Raw genomic sequence first — 23,372 nt, forward strand, 5'->3', positions numbered from 1 at the left:
AACACGCCATGATTTTTCCTGAACGCAGATATTATGCGTGAAAAACGTGGTCGTGTGAAGGAGGCCTTTGGCTACCTGCGCACAATGCGGATTACACTGCGGTTTCTGCATTGAAAAAACACATCGTAATACAGCGACAGATTCTGCAAATCTCATGGACACTTAGCTTTTTTTCTTCTGTGCGGAAATGGACCTTTTATGTGGATTTTAAAATCTGGATCACGTCAATTGTTTCCGCTCCTTCTGCGGAGTGAAACTGAAAATCCCCCCCAAAAAACACATAAAAACCGCAATAAACAGTGAGGATTTTTGTATGTTTTTTTAATGCAGTTTTAGTGGCGGTTTTATGTGGATTTTCTGCATACAAATTTGCTGGTACCTAAGGACCAGTTTTGGTGCTGATTTTGGAACGTTTCCACCTCAAAATCAGCTCCAAAAATACCTTAAAACATCCTCCCATTCATTTCAATGGGAAACAGAAGCAGCGCGCCCGATCTTGGGGCAGAATCTGCGCTGAATGAATGGGAAGCGTAATGGGCACAGATCTGCACCAAAAACCCCAAGCTAAAAAATACAGTTTTGGATTGGAGTAAACACCCAAAAAGTGCATGAAAAAAGCACAAAAAAGCTCATGGATTCAGCGCTGAATTTTGTAGGCAGATTTTCAAAATCTATCATGTCAACATCCCCTAAGACTACATGCACACAACAGTGAAAGAAAACCTCAGTTAAAAAAACGGACCCATTCAAATGTATGGGGGCAGTCGGTCAGTGAAAAACGGACATCCGTTATTCACTGTCCATCCAAAAAAAACTGCTGTGTGAATAACCCCATAGATTACCATTGGCCATAAAGACGTGTGATGGCCGTCCATCACCTATCGTGTAGCCTGAGAGGGTAGAGTAAAAGTTAGGGTTGATGCAGAAACGAGGAGACACGAGCGGTAACAGAGACGGCATCCATCATCATCGTCATCACCACCGCAGCTTTATTTTTACAATGTCCTGGATACACGAGGAGTAAAAAACGAGAACACAGACTAGATGATATATATACAGGGCACAAACGGTTAATAGACACCATAATGTGGGGGAGGGTGACGACAGGGGACGGCTACGGTATAAGACACCGACGACACTGACAGATTTCTATGGCTACAGATGAACAGCGGGTAGTCACAGGAGATTCATGGCGACAAGCTCTGAATTTCTACAACAAACGGACACGGAAAGTGACGGAGATTCATCTAACTTAGATATACAGATCAACGGCGAGCTCCACGGGGACAGATACTGTCCATATGTAACGTGACATGTATGTACAGGACGCCCTATACACCGGGGGAAGGAATAAATGGCGTCATACAATACAATAAAAATGTGACTACACAGACACGGGCCGAGCGTCCTCTTCCGCCCGTGTCTCACTGCTGCCCCCTGCAGGTCCATGGCATTTACAAAGCATGTTGGAGGATGTAGCGCTTTACAGGGGAGGCGTGCGGCAGATAGAAAACGCCACGCCTTCGCTTAGTGCAATGCATTATGGGATCTCAGCAATCCAAGCGGGTGCGTCCCTGAGCCCAACAGATGGCGCTGGAGAGGCAGGTCCCCTCGATCACTGAGAGCCCATCGACATCTGCTCATATTGCATCACTTTTGCAAAAGTTCTACTGATTTTCTCATCGTATTCCATGAGAGATCGGAGTGGAAGGATCTGCGTCTCCGGAGCCTCGTTAATGAAGTTAATATCTGAACCAAGAATAAAAACTAAGAAAAAATCCAGCGTCTTAAAAATCTTGAAAACTTTATTTGTTGAAAAACCATTGGGTGGACGGTTTAAATTCTTTTTAAACTCATGCACCCGATGCTTTTTCTGTAATTTTAGAATTTCTTACAAAAAATAAAGTTTTCAAAATGTTTCAGACGCTGGATTTTTTTTCTTGGTTTGACTGTGCTCCAGCGTTTCAATCCGGTGATCGCCAATATACGCAGCTGCCGTACGTATGTGGTCCGGTGAGTTCTATAGTGTTTATTATCTGAACCTGTGTCCACGGCTGCTCGTCTTGTGTCCCCACCTATCCCTTGGTTGAACTTGATGGACGATTGTCTTTTTTCAACCGTATTAACTATGTAACTATATAATAAATCTTACAATATAAGACACATATAGAAGTAGCAGGAACAGGAGATGGCTGAGATCATTACGGAGGGAAGACATTCCCCTGCGCACAGCAGACTTCCTTTCCCCTCATCCCATGGAAGCGCACTGCGGTCAGATCCTCCCCGGCCAGAACAAGAGCTTAAAATCAGCAACATAGTGATTAGTAACAGGTGTCAGACGTTGTAACATGGTCTCAGACGTTGTAACATGGTCTCAGACGTTGTAACATGGTCTCAGACGTTGTAACACGGACTCAAACGTTGTAACACGGACTCAGACGTTGTAACATGGTCTCAGACGTTGTAACATGGTCTCAGACGTTGTAACATGGTCTCAGACGTTGTAACATGGTCTCGGACAATGGAACATGGTGTCAGACAAGGGGTCAGACGTCGTAACATGGTCTCAGATGCTGTAATATGGTGTCAGACATTGTATGTGGTGCCAGACGTAACATAGTCTCAGACGTTGCAACATGGTGTCAATCACAACATCTGTTACAGCTTCTTTGGCGTGGGGTTTGCCACTCAAAAATGGGGCAAGTATTTTTGATGCACCGTGGGCATTATGGATAATTTTTCAGCCCTGTGCCCCACTCCTCACCCCACGTTACATCATCCGCCCGGTCACAGTGGGCAGCACTCGTCCCAGCTGTAATACATACAGTACACAGTGACCCCATCCTATGACTAGAACCCGTGTGATCTACAAGAACTTGATCACTTCTCTCGCTTTCCCTTTAAATAAAAATTAATAGCTGAAATGGTAATGGACATGTTCTGGGTTCTGACGGCACCCAACCAAATGCTGGCCCGTTTCTTAGGCCCAACACTGCACCACTGAAATCAACAGCAAAATTTCCAACCACCGACCCAACAACTCAGAAGAGAACTAAACATGTAAAACCCTTTTAAGTATAGGTTTAATAGTATCAGGACTTCCATGTCTAACCCTCAAGCCTTGCTACTCCTATGACTTATATAGATGCAACTAAAAGGTTGGAAGCACCAGGATGTAGGGTGTGGATCTTATGAGGATGTAGTGTGTGGTTCTGGGGTCACAATGGCTGATGTCCGTACGCATTAGGCGAATGTCAGTCAAACCCTATGTTCTCCAGGGTGATAAGCGGCCTCAGCTTGGCGTGTATGTGTATGAGTATGAGCATATCTAATTAATATGGCCCACTTTACATTCACTCATCATGTCCAAGATCATACATAATGGTAGCAATCCCTCATGACCCCACAGCTCAACTGAATGCTCCTTACAAGTAATTATCACTGTGAAATCTGTGCAAAATAGCAAACCAAGGGGTGTAGAGATCAGCAGAAGTGGTCAGCCATCTACAGGAGGAGATCGGCCATCTATAGAGGAGGAGATCGGCCATCTACAGAGTAGTCGATCGACCGTCTAAAGAGGAGGAGATCGGCCAACTACAGAGAAGGAGATCGGCCAACTACAGAGAAGGAGATCGGCCAACTACAGAGAAGGAGATCGGCCAACTACAGAGAAGGAGATCGGCCAACTACAGAGAAGGAGATCGGCCAACTACAGAGAAGGAGATCGGCTAACTACAGAGAAGGAGATCGGCCAACTACAGAGAAGGAGATCGGCCAACTACAGAGAAGGAGATCGGCCATCTACAGAGAAGGAGATCGGCCATCTACAGAGTAGTCGATCGACCGTCTAAAGAGGAGGAGATCGGCCAACTATTGATGAGGAGATCGGTCATCTACAGAGGAGATTGGCCATCTACAGAGTAGTCGATCGACCGTCTAAAGAGAAGGAGATCTGTCATCTACAGAGGAGGAGATCGGCCAACTACAGAGGAGATCAGCCATCTAAGGAGGAGGAGATCAGTCATGTACAGAGGAGGAGATTGTCCATCTACGGAGAAGGAGATCGGCCACCTACAGAGAAAAAGAGAGGCCATCTATGTAGGAGACCAGTCATCTACAGAGGAGAATATTGGATTCATCAAAAATTGTAAAATTTTTAGTAAATGTATATTTTAAAAAATCTCTTTCCTTGCCTTAACATTACCTATAAAAGTGTAGTGTATACTGGAAAACAATTCCTGTGCTCATAGCAGTGTAGAAGTTGGACACAACATGGTGAGCAGGTAGGTAGCTGATGCTTAATCCTATAGTGCTCTGACAGTGACCTACCCTCAGACACAATGGATCCATGATGGCGCAGTCATTGAGAGTTGCACAGCACTGACTATACTAGTGAAAAATTGTGGCTGAGACTGATAACTATCTTATGTCAGGTATATGGTATTTGGCATTATTGTCCTTAGTCTAGCCTTGGCCTTCAAGACATGCCACCAAGTAACCTCAGGGGCATAAACGTAGAGAATCATCTGTTTGGCAGCAGAATATTTCCTATTCCACCAAGTATCGTAATTCAGTTTCGAAGCAGCTGACGACCAAGATCCTCTTGAGAGGAGTAGATCCATTAGGATGAGACCTGCTTCATGTCACAAAAGCTCTATAATATTAACAATATGACAAACATAATGAAGTATATATAGGTATCTTACACCACCATCGATGCTATGGTAGTATAATGAGGAGGACAGTCCAGGAGCACAACATGGACATAGAGGGAGCCAGGGCAGTCACATGAGACAGAGGACATTCTAGCTCCATGAGACCATGGAGGGAGTCAGGGCAGCCACACGAGATAGAGGATGGTCTAGCCACATGAGACCATGGAGGCTATCCAATCACACAACATGGAGGCAGTCAGGGCAGTCACACAAGACTAAAACTGGTCATAGACATGAGATATTTATTGGAATAGCCATCCAATTTTAGTAGGACCTACAACCAGCGTAATGTCTATGGCCTGCCATAGTCATAAGAACGTCAGGAAAACAAAAATTGGACGGATCTGCAAATAACTCTCTCATGTCTACAGACGATTGTATGACACCGCCGAGGAGATCTGAGGGTATATACACTTAGATACCATGGACATAATGAGCGAAGTCACACCATACTACACAACAACACGAGGAACCAGCCTGGCAATATGGAAGTAAATGAAGTAAAAATAGAGAAGATCAGAGACATTTCCAGGTTCCACCGATTAACCAGTGATTGTGGGGGAAGCAAAGTTGGCGTAACCGGCAGGATCTCTTCATAATCCCACACGGTTACTTTATGGCAGTGATTTACTGACCCCTAAACATGGTGTCCAGTCCCAACACACCAATCAGGAGTCCTTCGTGGTAGCATGCATGTGCTGAGTGAGAAGATACGAGGATCCTGGGAGAACCTGGACCTCGTTTAGCTTCATGAACTGCTTTGTCAGCGCTAGGATATGATCATATAGAGCTACATAGGAAAAATTGTGCTTAAATCTTGAATGCCACAAGGTAGTGTGCGATCTGTTCTCTGTTATCAGCTGGTGTGCGAGAAGAGCAGGTGTGGAGTGCATTGTCTTGTGAAGAAAGGTCTATGTGATAGCAGCAAAAAACAGTTCACTGAACTCCAGCCCGATCAAAGTGGCGCCTCGCTGGGGATAATACCAGGTTGTCATCGGAGAGTGTATCATGAACAAGCTGCCATCTGAAGAAGAGGATGCTCTGCATTGAATGCTCTGATCCTCCGCCGTACAGTCCACAAGTCCACCCGTCCGGACAGAAGATGCGTGTCTGCCGCCTGGTGGACAGTCCTTGAACTGCAACTTCTCCATTCTGACAAAAGTCATTCTTTCAACTCATATCCTTAGAGATGAGGAGAGCTGAAGATACTTGACGTCACATTTCTGCTTGGGAGCCATTTCCGACGTTTCAAGGTGACTATAAAATCTGGTTCTCTGTAGATAAGGAAATACAAGGTTATAGACGTCACTCCCAGCCCTGAAATTCATACAGGAATCATACAAAAAAGTAATATAAGATAAACTTAAAGGGGTGAGAAAAAGTTATCCCCGATCCACAAAATAGAGGATAACTATTAGATCGGTGGGGATCCTACTGCTAGGACCCTCTCTGATCATGAGAACAGGGGCCCCATATCCCGTGGAGCGCCCTCCCCCAACCCTACATTCATTTCTATGGGAGCGCCAGAGATAGCCGAGTACAGCGCCATCATCGGAACTCCCACTGAAATGAATGGAGCGGCGGCGCACATTCTGACCAGCCACTCAGTCCATTGATGAGGTCCCTGTTCTCATTATCGGTGGGGGTCCCCACAATATAATAATTATCCCCTACCTTGTGGACAGGGGATAACTTTTTCGAATCAGAATACCCCTTTAAGAACCGAAGTCCAAAGATCTATCTGTGTAAATTGCACCCAACATTAGGGGTCACCTAGAGCTGCTTAGCTCCTCGTCCACATGACAACACTTCCTGTACAAAAAAAAATCTGTTCGCCACTTTTTCTTACCCACATACAATGGGAGTAATCTCACGAGGTACAAAGAAGCAGAAATATAAAAAAAAAGTAACAGAAAATCTCAGATAGATCTGCAGTTGATGAGGCGTCATCTTTTCGGACGGTGCCCTCAGGGTGCGTGTCCCCAATGTAACCAGATCAGCAGAAATATCAGACAAGAACATCCAACGCCTGTGACACGAGACTGAGAGAAATGGCGGAAGTCCACCATGAGCTCCTGAGAACACTTACTGGGCAGAGTCTTCAGATGAATGGCTGTCAGAAAGTTTGTCTTGATTCCGCCATCTTTCACTGTCCTTCCAACTCTTACCCTATGAAAAAGATGTACATATAAAAAAAATACATAAAGAAAACATACTGAGCTGCATCATGTTTCACATCCAGAGCAGCCGTCACCATTCTCCTGGTAAATCACTTCACATGTGAAGACTGTCAGGCTAATTATCATTAACAAATGTTCCAAGGAATATTCATCCCAGATAATTGCCTGGTGTAAATGTAGTGCCGATCACCGGACATAAGAGTACGTTACTTGTTTGTCAGGTAATTGGCAGCTAAAATCATTAGTTGTTTGCACCACCTCACAGGGATCTGAAGCAACAAACTATGAATCTGTAAGAGAAGTGATCATAATAGTGATACTGTAATGTAAATGGTGCTCTCCGCTCAACGCTAGGCAATTATTAGGAACAAATGGTATGCTATAATACTGCCTCCTATGTAGAAGAATAGAACTACTATAATACTGCCCCTATGTACAAGACTATAACTACTATAATACTGCTCTTATGTACAAGAATATAACTACTATAATACTGCTCCTATGTACAAGAATATATCTACTATAATACTGCTCCTATGTACAAGAATATAACTACTATAACACTGCCTCCTATGTACAAGAATATAACTACTATAATACTGCTCGTATGTACAAGAATATAACTACTATAATACTGCTCTTATGTACAAGAATATAACTACTATAATACTGCTCCTATGTACAAGAATATAACTACTATAATACTGCTCTTATGTACAAGAATATAACTACTATAATACTGCTCCTATGTACAAGAATATATCTACTATAATACTGCTCCTATGTACAAGAATATAACTACTATAACACTGCCTCCTATGTACAAGAATATAACTACTATAATACTGCTCCTTTGTACAAGAATATAACTACTATAATACTGCTCCTATGTACAATAATATAACTACTATAATACTGCTCCTATGTACAAGAATATACCTACAATAATACTGCTCCTATGTACAAGAATATAACTACTATAATACTGCTCCTATGTACAAGAATATAACTATTATAATACTGCTCCTATGTACAAGACTATAACTACTATAATACTGCCTCCTATGTACAAGAATATACCTACTATAATACTGCTCCTATATACAAGAATATAACTACTATAATACTGCTCCTATGTACAAGAATATAACTACTATAATACTGCCTCCTATGTACAAGAATATAACTACTATAATACTGCTCCTATGTACAAGAATATACCTACTATAATACTGCTCCTATGTACAAGAATATAACTACTATAATACTGCTCCTATGTACAAGAATATAACTACTATAATACTGCTCCTATGTACAAGAATATAACTGCTATAATACTGCTCCTATGTACAAGAATATAACTACTATAATACTGCTCCTGTGTACAAGACTATAACTACTATAATACTGCCCCCTATGTACAAGAATATAACTGCTATAATACTGCTCCTATGTACAAGAATATAACTGCTATAATACTGCTCCTATGTACAGGAATATAACTACTATAATACTGCTCCTATGTACAAGAATATAACTACTATAATACTGCTCCTATGTACAAGAATATAACTGCTATAATACTGCTCCTATGTACAGGAATATAACTACTATAATACTGCCTCCTATGTACAAGAATATAACTACTATAATACTGCTCCTATGTACAAGAATAAAACTACTATAATACTGCTCCTATGTACAGGAATATAACTACTATAATACTGCCTCCTATGTACAAGAATATAACTACTATAATACTGCTCCTATGTACAAGAATATAACTACTATAATACTGCTCCCATGTACAAGAATATAACTACTATAATACTGCTCCTATATACAAGAATATAACTGCTATAATACTGCTCCTATGTACAGGAATATAACTACTATAATACTGCCTCCTATGTACAAGAATATAACTGCTATAATACTGCTCCTATGTACAAGAATATAACTACTATAATACTGCTCCTATGTACAAGAATATAACTACTATAATACTGCTCCTATGTACAAGAATATAACTATTATAATACTGCTCCTATGTACAGGAATATAACTACTATAATACTGCTCCTATGTACAAGATATAACTACTATATACTGCTCCTATGTACAAGAATATAACTAATATAATACTGCTCCATGTACAAGAATATAACTACTATATACTGCTCCTATGTACAAGAATATAACTACTATGAATACTGCTCCTATGTACAGGAATATAACTACTATAATACTGCTCCTATGTACAAGAATATAACTACTATAATACTGCTCCTATGTACAAGAATATAACTACCTTATACGCTCCTATGTACAAGAATATAACTACTATATACTGCTCCTATGTACAAGAATATAACTACTATAATACTGCCTCCTATGTACAAGAATATAACTACTATAATACTGCCTCCTATGTACAAGAATATAACTACTATATACTGCTCTATGTACAAGAATATAACTACTATAATACTGCCTCCTATGTATAAGAATATAACTACTATAATACTGCCTCCTATGTACAAGAATATAACTACTATAATACTGCTCCTATGTACAAGAATATAACTACTATAATACTGCTCCTATGTACAAGAATATAACTACTATAATACTGCTCCTATGTACAAGAATATAACTACTATAATACTTCTCCTATGTACAAGAATATAACTACTATAATACTGCTCCTGTGTACAAGAATATAACTACTATAATACTGCTCCTATGTACAAGAATATAACTACTATACTACTGCTCCTCTGTACAAGAATATAACTACTATAATACTGCCTCCTATGTACAAGAATATAACTACTATAATACTGCCCTTGGATGTCTTTGAATGTTGTTCCAGCTGTTGATGGTGAGCCCCAGTGCAGGAGTGTAATATTTCCTGACTGGTACTGGGGGGTGATATGCCACATTTATATATAATAGTATGTATAGTATAAAAACATCTGTTGTGTGTTATATAATAGTTGTAATTTTACTACTTACCAGATGAGGGCGCCAATAGCCAAGAAAACGACAAGCACTACGAAAGCAAAAATCCCCAGAGATACTACAACGGCCACTTTCTCCACGGGGTCTGTCGGGTGATAAAGTAAGAATGGTCATGATATTGTGTCTCTCTAGCTGCTTACATACATCATGTATAACGGGGGAGGGGGTGTTCAGTAGGGCTCCCTCTCTAGGCTGTAAGTCTGTTGCACACAGATGTACTGGATAGGGTCCCCCGCCATGGTAAAAGACAGACACTGATCCCACTGAAGAACACTACAGTCAGTGGCTGATAACAGAGAGCGATAGCCTGTATTTATCTGCACGGCACTTTGCTTGGAGACCGTCAGCAAGTAGAGCATCCCTTTGCTTCCATACATTTACCAGCCATAACACTCACTGCCACTGTGTATCGCAGCTATTCTGGGGCCTCAGTTTTAGTAAATACCATTGAGTGGCCTGTGTTACAGCAGCAATATTTCTATTGGTTAGTGCAAGTCACATGGTACAAAAACGAAAAAGTTACCGATAGGTTCCTGGACTTGAGGTTCGGGCTCCTCTGTAGTGGTTTCATTAGTGACGTTTGAGGCCACCTCTATGGAGAGAGTAGTGAAGAGTCACACGGGTGCAGTGTACAGGGGTCACTGGACGTCACATTTCTGGTCACTAGGTCGGATATATTACAATATAGGCAAGGTAAGCGCCAACCAATCGAGGGGCACTAGAGAAACTGGACCCCACTAGGGGTAGTGGAGAAACCGGACCCACATGAACTCATCGAAGTGGTCACTGATATTGGCCCCGAGATCTTACTGTAGCATCCAAGCTCTATCAGGATGCTCCTCGGGGGCGGGGCAGTATGTTACCTCTAGGGTGGTACTTGGGTACATGTGACATTATGTTCCACTGCAGCTCATTTTCTTAGCACTGCATGCAATTTTATATAGATATGGACCACTGCGGTCAACTGCAAGGATCTCCAATAACTGGTCTTGGTGCCGCCATCTCATGCTCTCACCTGGTTCCTCTGTGTTGGTCCACGGCGTGGCTCTGGCTTCCACACTCCATTCGCTCCAGTTACCAGCATCCAGGAAATCTCTGGCGCTGACCTGCACAATGTGCTCCATGCCCATGAACGCGTCGGTGATGATGTCCGATAGGTTGGCCGTCTCCACCTGCCCCAGAAGAAGCGCACCCGGGACCATGAGTGATTGAGAAGCTACGTATCTCTGTGACTTGTGTACAGTGAAATGATGGACCATGTTCTTACCGTGGACCACAACATATGAAGTACAGGCCGGTACTGAAGACGGAACTTCAGCTGGAAATGTGGCTCCTGGGGCCACGTGGAGGGGTATTCCCAAGTGACCCGCAGCCGTCTAGGAGCATGAGGGATCGGCTCCGCTGACAGGATTTCTGGGGGATCTGGCTTAACTACAACACAAATGAATAAATTAAATCATATAATACTGCCTCATACAACATAATACCGCCTCATACTACTACTATAATATGACTTCATCATATATAACGCTGTCTTATACTATATAAGGTTGTCTCATACTATATAATACTACCTCATACTAAATAATAATGCCTTATACTATATCGCCTCATACCATGCAATACTGCATCATATTATATAATACAGCCTCATACTATATAATACCGCCTCACACTATATAATACTATGTCATCATATAACATGCTGTCTCATGCTATATAAAATCTCTTCATACTATACTGCCTTACACTATATAATACTGTCTCATACTATATAAAATTGCCTCATACCATAACCTACTGCCTTATGATATATCATACTGCATACTATACAATAAAGCGTCATACTATATAACACTGCATACTAAAAAATAAAGCTTCATACTATATAATACAACCTTATACTAAATAATACTGCCTTATACTATATAATAAAGCCTCATACTACAGTAAATAATACTGCCTCACACTATATAATACTGTCATATTACATAATGCTGTCTCATGCTATATAAAATCTCCTCATACTATGCAATATGCCTCACATACTATATAATACCACCTCGTACATATATATTACATAATATTACCTCCTACTATATTTTAACACCAGCTACAATATAATACAGCCTCATACCTCCTCATACTATGCAATACCGCCTTGTAATATATAATACCACGGTCATACTATATAATACTGCTTCATACTATATAATACCTGTTCATAATAAATAATACTACCTCATACACTACAATACCTCCTCATGCTATGTAATAGCACTTGAATATATAATATTATCTCACAATATCAAATACCTCCTCATACTACCGTATATAATACCGCCTTACATGCTGGTTATGTGACTGATATCTGTGTAATATCTCTGGACAAACCAGGACCACAGTCTTTTAGAAGAGGTTCTGCAGCAGCTGACCAGCATGTCTCTCTATATAGATATGGCTATGTGCGCAGCAATAAGCAGTGGGTGGAGGAGTCTTCCGCTGATCCTCAGCAGAACATCCTGGCTCACCCCTGCACACATATCCCGAACACGACTGTGTCCCATGGAGAACGCTCCGCAGGAGCCTCCAGAGCAGAACTCAAGCAGCAAATGAAAAATGAAAACGTCCCTTTAAGGAAAACTAGCGGAAGGCATGGACCCAGATAATGATGGAGTTATGTTATACCAGGAGAAGTCTGGGTTACAGCATATGTGAACTACTACTCCTATCATTCTCCTCACACAGGACACACCTACATATGTACCTGTACAGTGACCACACACTCTGTATACACAGTACATAAGACGTCTGAGCCTCTCACCTATGGACTGGACGGTGAACTCCAGGATCCTGAAGCTGGAGCCCAGCGGGTTCTCCTCCGTGATGTTCATCTGGTAGGACGTCCACAGCTTGGAGCTCCACACTGAGCACATGTTGGGACGTTGGGCGTCCTGCAGACAGATCTCCGGGTTACCCCTGTCCACCCTGTAAGATAACCAGAGCATTTATAATGTCAGAATTGGACATGGACCATAGCAGGAGCGGAGCTAGTGACCCAACTGGATGTGCAGAAGTTATTAAACCATGCATACCTGGTATCATCATGCTGATTAAAACAATATGTATGCTAAACAGCTGCAGAGGTATCTGCGCTTTTATTCATATGCAAATGAGAAGCTGGAGCACCAGGAGGCGGGGCTAAATTATTTGAGCACTGCTTTGCAATACCCCCTGTGCTCTGCACACTCCACCTCCCCTTGTTTGGCTGGGGTAGACATGCTGAGGGCAGAGCTGTGTCCTAGCATCTACATATCATATTCACTATGTACTATAGCTTTACCACACTGAGATCTGCTCAGAAAGCTAATGTACATATCATATACACTATGTACTATAGCTTTACCACACTGAGATCTGCTCAGAAAGCTAATCTACATATCATATACACTATGTACTATAGCTTTACCCCACTGAGATCTGCTCAGAAAGCTAATCTACATATCATATACACTATGTACTATAGCTTTACCACACTGAGATCTGCTCAGAAAGCTAATCTACATATCATATACACTATGTACTATAGCTTTACCCCACTGAGATCTGCTCAGAAAGCTAATCTACATATCATATACACTATGTACTATAGCTTTACCACACTGAGATCTGCTCAGAAAGCTAATCTACATATCATATACACTATGTACTATAGCTTTACCCCACTGAGATCTGCTCAGAAAGCTAATCTACATATCATATACACTATGTACTATAGCTTTACCACACTGAGATCTGCTCAGAAAGCTAATGTACATATCATATACACTATGTACTATAGCTTTACCACACTGAGATCTGCTCAGAAAGCTAATGTACATATCATATACACTATGTACTATAGCTTTACCACACTGAGATCTGCTCAGAAAGCTAATCTACATATCATATACACTATGTACTACAGCTTTACCACACTAAGATCTGCTCAGAAAGATAATGTACATATCATATACACTATGTACTATAGCTTTACCACACTGAGATCTGCTCAGAAAGCACTGCTAATGTACATATCATATACACTATGTACTATAGCTTTACCACACTGAGATCTGCTCAGAAAGCACTGCTAATGTACATATCATATACACTATGTACTATAGCTTTACCACACTGAGATCTGCTCAGAAAGCTAATGTACATATCATATACACTATGTACTATAGCTTTACCACACTGAGATCTGCTCAGAAAGCTCATCTACATATCACTGCTTTATTCACAGGTAGTGATGGACGAACACGATCAAATGTTCGCGAACCGCAAGTTCGCGGCGGGTCCCATTCATTTCAATGGCGGGCGAACCTGAAAAACCTTCAGCTCATATTTGCAGCCAAGAAATAATTACTAGAAGTGCACAAATAGTCCCACAACATGGACAGTGACCGACCAGATGTATTATTCGAATTTGCGATCTCCATTTATTATTTTTTTCAATGCGAAATATCGGCAATATAATTTTTGTGTACGCGCATGCGCAAATGCACTATACAGTACCCAAATGCGCTATAAAGAAAGTATATTGGTATATAACACCCCGCTTCAATCAGTTTTTTTTGGGGGGGACTGGTATATCGCAGCAGTTGAAATCATTTGTTCCAATAACGCTTGTCCCTCTATATACCTGCAGTATTGCAGCAGAACCGCACACAACCGCCGCACAATACAAATGCACTATAATATACTAACATAGAAAGTGTATTATAACATTGTACACGGAAGGCATCCATTAGAATATACATGAAGATAAAACGTAACCTTTAATAATGTTACAATGAGGGTCCATTCACACGTCCGTAAGTGTTTTGCGGATCCGCAAAACACGGACACCGGCAACGTGCATCCTGCAATTTGCTGACCGCACATCGCTGGCACTATAATAGAAAATGCCTAATCTTGTCTGCAATTGCGGACAAGAATAGGACATGTTCTATTTTTGGGCAAAAACGGAAGCACAGATGCGGAAGTGCGGATCCGCAAAAATGTGGATGCGGACAGCACATTTCGGCCCCATTAAACATGAATCAGTCTGCACCCGTTCCGCAAATTTGCGGAACGGATGCGGACCCATTTTGCGGAAGTGCGAATGGAAAAGATATCCCTCAAAATGAAAATAAATAAAATTATTAAAGTTAAAGGGGTTCTGCACTTTGTTTTAACTGATGATCTATCCTCTGGTTAGATCATCAGCATCTGATCGGCCGCCGATCAGCTGTTTGAGAAGGCAGCGGCGCGGCCTTCTCACTGTTTACAGCTGGCCCAGTGACGTCACGACTAGTATCAACTAACGTGGGCGGGGCTAAGCTCCATTCAAGTGAACAGAGCTTAGCCCCGCCCACGCTAGTTGATACTAGTCGTGACGTCAGTGGGCCAGCGGTAAACAGCGAGAAGGCCGCGGTGCTGCTGAAGCGCCGCTGCCTTCTCAAACAGCTGATCGGCGGGGGTCCCGGGTGTCGGACCCCTGCCGATCAGATGCTGATGATCTATCCAGAGGATAGATCATCAGTTAAAACATAGTGCAGAACCCCTTTAACAAGTGCTCGGCGCCACTAAATCAGGTGCTCGGCGGCACCAAATCAGAAACCATATGTCCTACCACAATACGGGATGTTCCAGTGCACATCGATGAATCCCGGAGGGAAAGCAAAAATCATCCATCCCTGGGCTAGATGATGATGTGGTGTTGAAGGACAGGGTGGGCAAAGAACTGTCCCTGATATTGCCCTACAGGGGGTGCTATTCTGGCCCTGATAGCCTAATCACAGACCACCCGCCCTGATAAGAGCGGCCCCTTCCGGAACCTTACCCTAAATAAAAATGTCCCTAGTAAGCCCCTAGCCCCCCAGACTTCCAGGTGATCACTATATAGATCTATGTGTTTTTGACTCATTATAAAAGTATATTACACCCCTCTGTGTATCATACCTATCGATAGCACACCTATGCCAGTCCTTAAAGGGACTTTTGTGGCCCTATTAGCCAGTGTTTGGTGTCCCTAACAGCCTGTCCCTGCTCCACACAGCAACCTCTCCCTACACTGGCAAAACACTGAATGTAAAATGGCGGCCAGATCAGGTCTATTTATAAGGTAGGCGGTACGTCCATGTGCTGAAACGTCTCAATTGGCCGTCCTGTACATGGATGTGTCATGGGTTCTTTACAATGTAAAGGAATATGGCAGGCGCAAATATCTCCATATGTTCGCATGTTCGGCGAATCGCGAACATGCAAAGTTTGCCGCGAAACGACCGCCGGGCGAACCGCAAGGCCATCTCTATTCACAGCCACAGTATATGGTTATACAGACCCCAGTAATGTGAGTGAGCTTCTAAGTATAGAAAGCACTTGCTTCCCTAAGTGGTAATGCTGTAGCTTGGTGCTAAGTGCAAGGTTCCGCATGTAGAGATCTCGGGTGTGAATCCTGGGAAAAACTTACATGAACTTTTTTTTCTGTTATTTTTTTTCGCTCTCATTTCACCCATGATAAAAGGCTATAATATATAATTATGTAATAACAATAACCTTACTATATTGCGAATAGTGTTTTTTTTTAGTGTATATTATATGTAGATTAGCTTTCTGAGCAGATCTCAGTGTGGTAAAGATAAAGTACATAGTGTATATGATATGTAGACTCTAGGACACAGCTCTGCCCTTAGTATACTGATGTCTAGCCCTGTCAATTAAGGGGAAGGGAGAGTGTGCAGAGCACAGGGGTTTTTACAAAGCACTGCTCAAAGGATTCAGCCCCACCTCCTGGTGCTCCAATGTCTCATTTGCATATGGATAAAACCTCAGATACCTCTGCAGCTGTTTAGCATACTGACGAAAGAAAGGTATAGTTTTAATCAGTATGATGAACCCTACCAGGCAGTATGCATGGTTTAATAGGGTTGATCCTGGTGACAGATGATTTAACGCCATAGTGTAGCACCTCTCCATCTTAAAGGGGTTGTCCAAGTTATTTTTATTGATGACCTATCCTCAGGATAGGTCATCAATATTAGATAGGCAGGGGTCCGACACCCGGCACTCCCGCCAATCAGCTGTTTGAAGAGAAGGTGCGTGCCGTGCCAGCGCTGCCTCCTCTTCATTGTACACCTGCTCGCTGTCGCCCGGTGGGCATGTCTATGATGAGCTCTATTCAATTTAATTAATGGTGCTGTGAACCAGGTGTGCAGCGCCCCCTATACCCGAGCAGAGCAGAGGCAGGAGTGAGGGAGTCTATGCACGTAGACATCTGAGATAGTACATAGCTCCTGGAGAAGGACCTCACACTGGGCGACATCACTACAACGAGCCCTTTAACCCCTGATGGGGCGAGTTGCCCCCTGTGCAGATTCCGCCACAGTGACTGGGCTCCTCGCTGGTCTGTGACCTCATTAACCACAGCAGACTGACCCCTGACCACAAGGACGGCCGCCCAGAGACCACGGCACCAGAGAGGCGTCCAGCGCAACTTCACACATCCGCAGGAGGCACCTGGCTGCCTGCACCTCCCCAGTGTTATCAGAGCGCCTCCTGCAGGGGGGAAGAGGAATCACTTAGCTGGCATGTAGACATTATCAAATCGGAGTTGAAGTTCTGCAGCTCCTTAACAACTACAACCCCCAGCATCTCCTGTAAGCAAGCAGCATGTCAGGAGTTGTAGTTGAATATGAATAGTCTGTATATATGGGTGCCAGCCCATCCACTGGCCAACACGGTCTATACAATTAAAACCCCCAGCATCTCCTGTAAGCAAGGAACATGTTGAGAGTAGTGGTAGGATAAACACCAGACTGTATCAACAAGGTGATACAGCCAGGTGCTACTGCACAACTACAACTCCAAGCATCTTCTGTAGGGAGGCAGCATGCTGGGAGTTACAGGCTCACACTGGATGGCCTGAAGCTTAAAGGGACACTAACGTACGGACATGATTGTGATAGTATCCCCACCTCCCGCGTCATCCAGGGTTTTGTTACCTTGTATCACCTACACTGACACAATGTAACAATCCATCAGCAGGATAAGACCTAGGATTTTAGCCTCTGAATGTAAACAAGAATGTTCTCATTCACTGACAGCAAGCAGAGATCTTGGAACATTTTGCAGAATCAGAAAGTTGTAGAACTTTTTCCTATTACTTTTTATTACAGAAAACTTTTGTCGGGGGAGGAATCAACTTTAGGAGAAAACTAATACCACCGAAAACCATGGACCGCCGCCCCCCCCCACATTCCACGCGCCTGATATCCGTGATCGGAAAATCTGTGGTTTATATGACTGACACCAGTGATGGCTGCAGCCACGTGCGATGGTATATTACAGGAGCTGCTCCAGAATTTGGATTTACTTGGGGGTGGGGGTCACATACTTATCATCACACCAGACATCTGATCTGTTTCAGTGGGATCAGACGCCATTCCTGCAGCACAACACATTGTCTGAAGAGCTCCCCAGGGGCCACGGGGCCACATCACATGACCTCAGCCTGATCCCGACCTCAGCTGTGGCGCATCCCCAGCCGTTACATAAACAGCAATCCGTTCCAGAAGTCTCGGGGTTAATGACAGCCAAGGGAGATTCCATTCACTGACTGAGATGACAAGACCCTGAGTCACAGAAGCATTTGTCTCATTCAAAGCATCTATCTGTAGAAGCCATTGACTGATCAGATGATATCACAGCACGAGGAGGAGGAGGCAGGATTATACAGAATACACCAAACCACACCGCCAAGTACTGTCTATAGAAAAGCCCGCAATATAACATCAACACGAAGAGACAGATATACACACCAACCCCAACACAGGTTATAATGTGTAACAGGGTGTACATATACCTCACCCAACTACTCTTTCATATACTGGGCAGCATTATAGTAGTTATATTCCTGTACATAGGAGCAGTATTATAGTAGTTATATTCTTGCACACAGGAGCAGTATTATAGTAGTTATAATGTTGTACATAGGAGGCAGTATTATAGTAGTAATATTCTTGTACATAGGAGCAGTATTATAGTAGTTATATTCTTGTACATAGGAGCAGTGTTATAGTAGTTATATTCTTGTACATAGGAGGCAGTATTATAGTAGTTATATACTTGTACATAGGAGCAGTATTATAGCAGTTATATTCTTGTACATAGGAGCAGTATTATAGTAGTTATATTCTTGTATATAGGAGGCAGTATTATAGTAGTTATATTCTTGTATATAGGAGCAGTATTATAGCAGTTATATTCTTGTACATAGGAGGCAGTATTATAGTAGTTATATTCCTGTACATAGGAGCAGTGTTATAGTAGTTATATTCTTGTACATAGGAGCAGTATTATAGTAGTTATATTCTTGTACATAGGAGCAGTATTATAGTAGTTATATTCTTGTACATAGGAGCAGTATTATAGTAGTTATATTCTTGTACATAGGAGCAGTATTATAGTAGTTATATTCCTGTACATAGGAGCAGTATTATAGTAGTTATATTCTTGTACATAGGAGGCAGCATTATAGTAGTTATATTCTTGTACATAGGGGGCAGTATTATAGTAGTTATATTCTTGTACATAGGAGGCAGCATTATAGTAGTTATATTCCTGTACATAGAAGCAGTATTATAGTAGTTATATTCTTGTACATAGGAGGCAGTATTATAGTAGTTATATTCTTGTACATAGGAGCAGTGTTATAGTAGTTATATTCTTGTACATAGGAGGCAGTATTATAGTAGTTATATTCTTGTACATAGGAGCAGTATTATAGTAGTTATATTCTTGTACATAGGAGGCAGTATTATAGTAGTTATATTCTTGTACATAGGAGCAGTATTATAGTAGTTATATTCTTGTACATAGGAGGCAGCATTATAGTAGTTATATTCTTGTACATAGGGGGCAGTATTATAGTAGTTATATTCTTGTACATAGGAGGCAGCATTATAGTAGTTATATTCCTGTACATAGAATCAGTATTATAGTAGTTATATTCTTGTACATAGGAGGCAGTATTATAGTAGTTATATTCTTGTACATAGGAGCAGTGTTATAGTAGTTATATTCTTGTACATAGGAGCAGTGTTATAGTAGTTATATTCTTGTACATAGGAGCAGTATTATAGTAGTTATAGTCTTGTACATAGGAGCAGTATTATAGTAGTTATATTCCTGTACATAGGAGCAGTATTATAGTAGTTATATTCTTGTACATAGGAGGCAGCATTATAGTAGTTATATTCTTGTACATAGGAGCAGTATTATAGTAGTTATATTCCTGTACATAGGAGCAGTATTATAGTAGTTATATTCTTGTACATAGGAGGCAGTATTATAGTAGTTATATTCCTGTACATAGGAGCAGTATTATAGTAGTTATATTCCTGTACATAGGAGCAGTATTATAGTAGTTATATTCTTGTACATAGGGGCAGTATTATAGTAGTTATATTCTTGTACATAGGGAGCAGTATTATAGTAGTTATAGTCTTGTTTTGTTTCGAATTAGTACATTTTGTACGGTATTAGTCAGTACTCTGAGGGTAGTGTTTGGCGTTGATTAGACAGGGGTGATGCTTGGTAATCTATAAGATGTATGACATTGCATGTGTACATGATACAGTGATAACTATGGATCCTGGGCTGCTCTCATCACTGACATTATACGGATCATAATGGTTTTTCTGCCTCTCAGCTGCGCCTGGAAAGCTGCCACCGATTACACAGGCTGTGACACATTCACTGCCGAGGGGGTCGGTGTAATTGGATGGAGATGGACGTAGCTGGCGTTCCAGGCCCTGTAATTATATCTATGGTGAGTGATCAGGGAAGAGCCTCGGAGATAGGATTGCAGATCTGTGGAGGATTCCTGCATCGCCTCCCTTGGGGCGACTTCCCTTTGTGATTGATGCTCTGTTATTAAGATTAAACAAATGCAGTGATGGGTGGGCGAGGGGCAATAATTACACTCACCGGGGGGGGGGGGGGGGGTGGTCTGGACAAGTCATGCTCATGTCTTATGGTGAAATATTTGATCCATCTGGTGCGAGGCGTCACAGAGTTACTTTGGAGTCTGGGTCGGATACATTGTAGACGGGATAAGATACCAATGTATCTACACCTTCCTATGGTCAGTGGTATAACCACTATAGAGGGAGGCAGTGGTATTTCTATGGGGCCCTTAGAATTGAGGGCCCATGGACAAACTTTATCTTGGTAATGTTGCTATTTATGCATTAACTTCATTTATTAAATTTCCCCAATTGGACCCTAAAGCCGACCATACATTAGATCTGTGACCACCCCTCCATACACATGCATGCTCAGCTCAGCAGAGCATGCATGCCTCCTAAATCGGGAGAGGGGAGGGCAGGATCCCACCGCCTGATCCTTATCTCCACTGACATGTGCCATCAGGGGAGAGTCAGGAGGCCACTGTACACGTTAGATGGTCAGCAGGACCCTAAGAGATGGGTGCATTCAGCATAAAGGGATATGTTCTTTCTCTAATAGCATAATCCATAATGGTGGGATAGGTGCAGATCCGACCTTTGGTATCAAAGAAAGGGCCACAAGGCGAATGAAGAACGCTCTGCGCATGCGGGACTTGCTCATAACAGTGAATGGAGAAAGAAGCGCATGCGCAGCTTGCTATGCTTTCATGTTGAGGCCCCCTTTTTGAGATAAGAGGGGGCCCAAGAGGTTTAGGACATATCATAAATGTCCAGATGGGAATACCCCTTTAAATTAGAATTCTCTAAGAAGAGGATGGCCGGGATCCAAGAGGCCTCGGTGCAGACCAGTCTGATGGATCATAGGAGGCAGACAAAGCAGATGTTATAAATAGAAGGATCCTCCCAGAGATTGGCTGACAGTCCATGATGATATTTCCTGCTTGGGGACTGGAGAGAAACCAAGGTTCATGTAGGAACATCTGATGGGCAATGGTGCCAAAAGCCCATCATCAGCATATGGACAGCCGGACGTCCGACCTGCAGCCTCACTGGGGAAGATAAATGATAGATATTCTCAATTTTTTTATTTTTTATTATTTGGATTTAATATGTGCCTCCTGTATCAGGTCTGGACCAAGAACCCCAGGCAGACCATGAACGATCATGAAAAACCTTGTATAGATCTAAAGATTGAAGCTGTTCCATAGGGTCCTACTGTGACATTGTAGGTGGCTCTTCATGGATGGAAATCCGACCAGGAAAAGTATTGACCTTGACTGGTGAAGATTTTTGAGAATCTTGTGGATGAGAAAGAAACTAAACCAGAAGATCCACAAGAATCAAACTGGAGTCTCCACGTGAAGGTCCCCCCAAAAACACAACCAGAGCTTCATCTTATAAGACTGAGATCACGAGAAGGGACAAGCATGACATGAAAGCAAGAGACGGGCTAGAAGTGGAGGGCTGGGAATGTGACTTAGATCATCTGGAAGAACATGAGTCGTACTTAAGAGGAGTTGGAAGTAACCTAATACTAAAAGTTCTTATAATGACCCAACTTCTAGATAATGAGCCAGAACTCATCACCCACATGATGGGCTTCAATAACGTCCACCTAGAGCCAAAGTCTAATAGGAAGCTTTCCAAGGAGAGAGTAACCAGCTCCTTATTGATGTCTAAGGTTAGACATATGGAGGTGATGCCGGGGGGCACATACTTTTGGCCATGTACAGTGCAGTCAGAATTATAGAGTAAGAATCCAGGGAATATTTCAGATCTTTACCATATGGAGTGGGAAACAAGTTTAGGTCTGTAGGACTTTGCATTGAGAACTTTCCCCAAAGTCGCCCCTCGCCCCTGGCAGACAGAAGCGCCTTGTTCTGCACGTTTGTACAATGAGGCCCATTTCCCTTCTGCAGCCGGCAGCAGAAACACATGTTCCTTCCCTGCATGTTTTCATTACCCACAATCCCGTGCTCGCTCTGGCATGACATCCCAGCGCTTGCTGACCCGAAATTGGCAGAGGCCCGGCCCATCTCATAGAAAAATGTAAAAGAAAACTACCCTGGAACACATCACCCCCTCCCCTGCCACGGGCCGGGGCGCAGCACACACGGATCTCATTTACTATTACGGCCACGCAGGTCATTATCCTGCAAGATTTTCCAAAATTATGGAAAAAACTGTGAGTGACAGCACGGCCCAGGAGCAGAAGGAGCGTAAAAACGTAAAAACACACATATATATATACTCGTTTCCTCCCACACGCCAAAGACGTACTGATAAAGAACTTAGATTGTGAGCCCACTGGGACAGCGTGCAATGATAATGTCTGTACAGCGCTGCAGAATATGTCAGCGCTATATAAGTGCATTAAAAAATTGATATATAATATAATCAGAAAATAACAAAAATGTTAGAATAATAAAAACAATAATAATAATAATCCTATAGTA

General features: G+C 42.3%; 1 protein-coding gene across 2 annotated transcripts in view; it reads right to left on the reverse strand.

Moving 5' to 3' along the window:
• Window positions 1-966: 966 nt before the first annotated feature.
• Window positions 967-23,372, reverse strand: part of IL11RA (interleukin 11 receptor subunit alpha) — a 91,445-nt gene continuing 69,039 nt past the window's right edge. For both annotated transcript variants that reach the window (XM_044275198.1, XM_044275199.1), the window contains exons 6-12: window positions 12,744-12,907; window positions 11,187-11,350; window positions 10,935-11,091; window positions 10,443-10,511; window positions 9,914-10,004; window positions 6,805-6,884; window positions 967-5,989 (exon numbers count right to left, since the gene is read on the reverse strand). In XM_044275198.1, coding sequence (XP_044131133.1) covers window positions 5,973-5,989; window positions 6,805-6,884; window positions 9,914-10,004; window positions 10,443-10,511; window positions 10,935-11,091; window positions 11,187-11,350; window positions 12,744-12,907 — 742 coding nt within the window. In that variant the 3' untranslated portion in view covers window positions 967-5,972. The remainder of the gene's footprint in view (window positions 5,990-6,804; window positions 6,885-9,913; window positions 10,005-10,442; window positions 10,512-10,934; window positions 11,092-11,186; window positions 11,351-12,743; window positions 12,908-23,372) is intronic.

This window comes from Bufo gargarizans, unplaced genomic scaffold (assembly GCF_014858855.1).
Source record: "Bufo gargarizans isolate SCDJY-AF-19 unplaced genomic scaffold, ASM1485885v1 original_scaffold_962_pilon, whole genome shotgun sequence".
Classification (NCBI taxonomy): domain Eukaryota; kingdom Metazoa; phylum Chordata; class Amphibia; order Anura; family Bufonidae; genus Bufo; species Bufo gargarizans.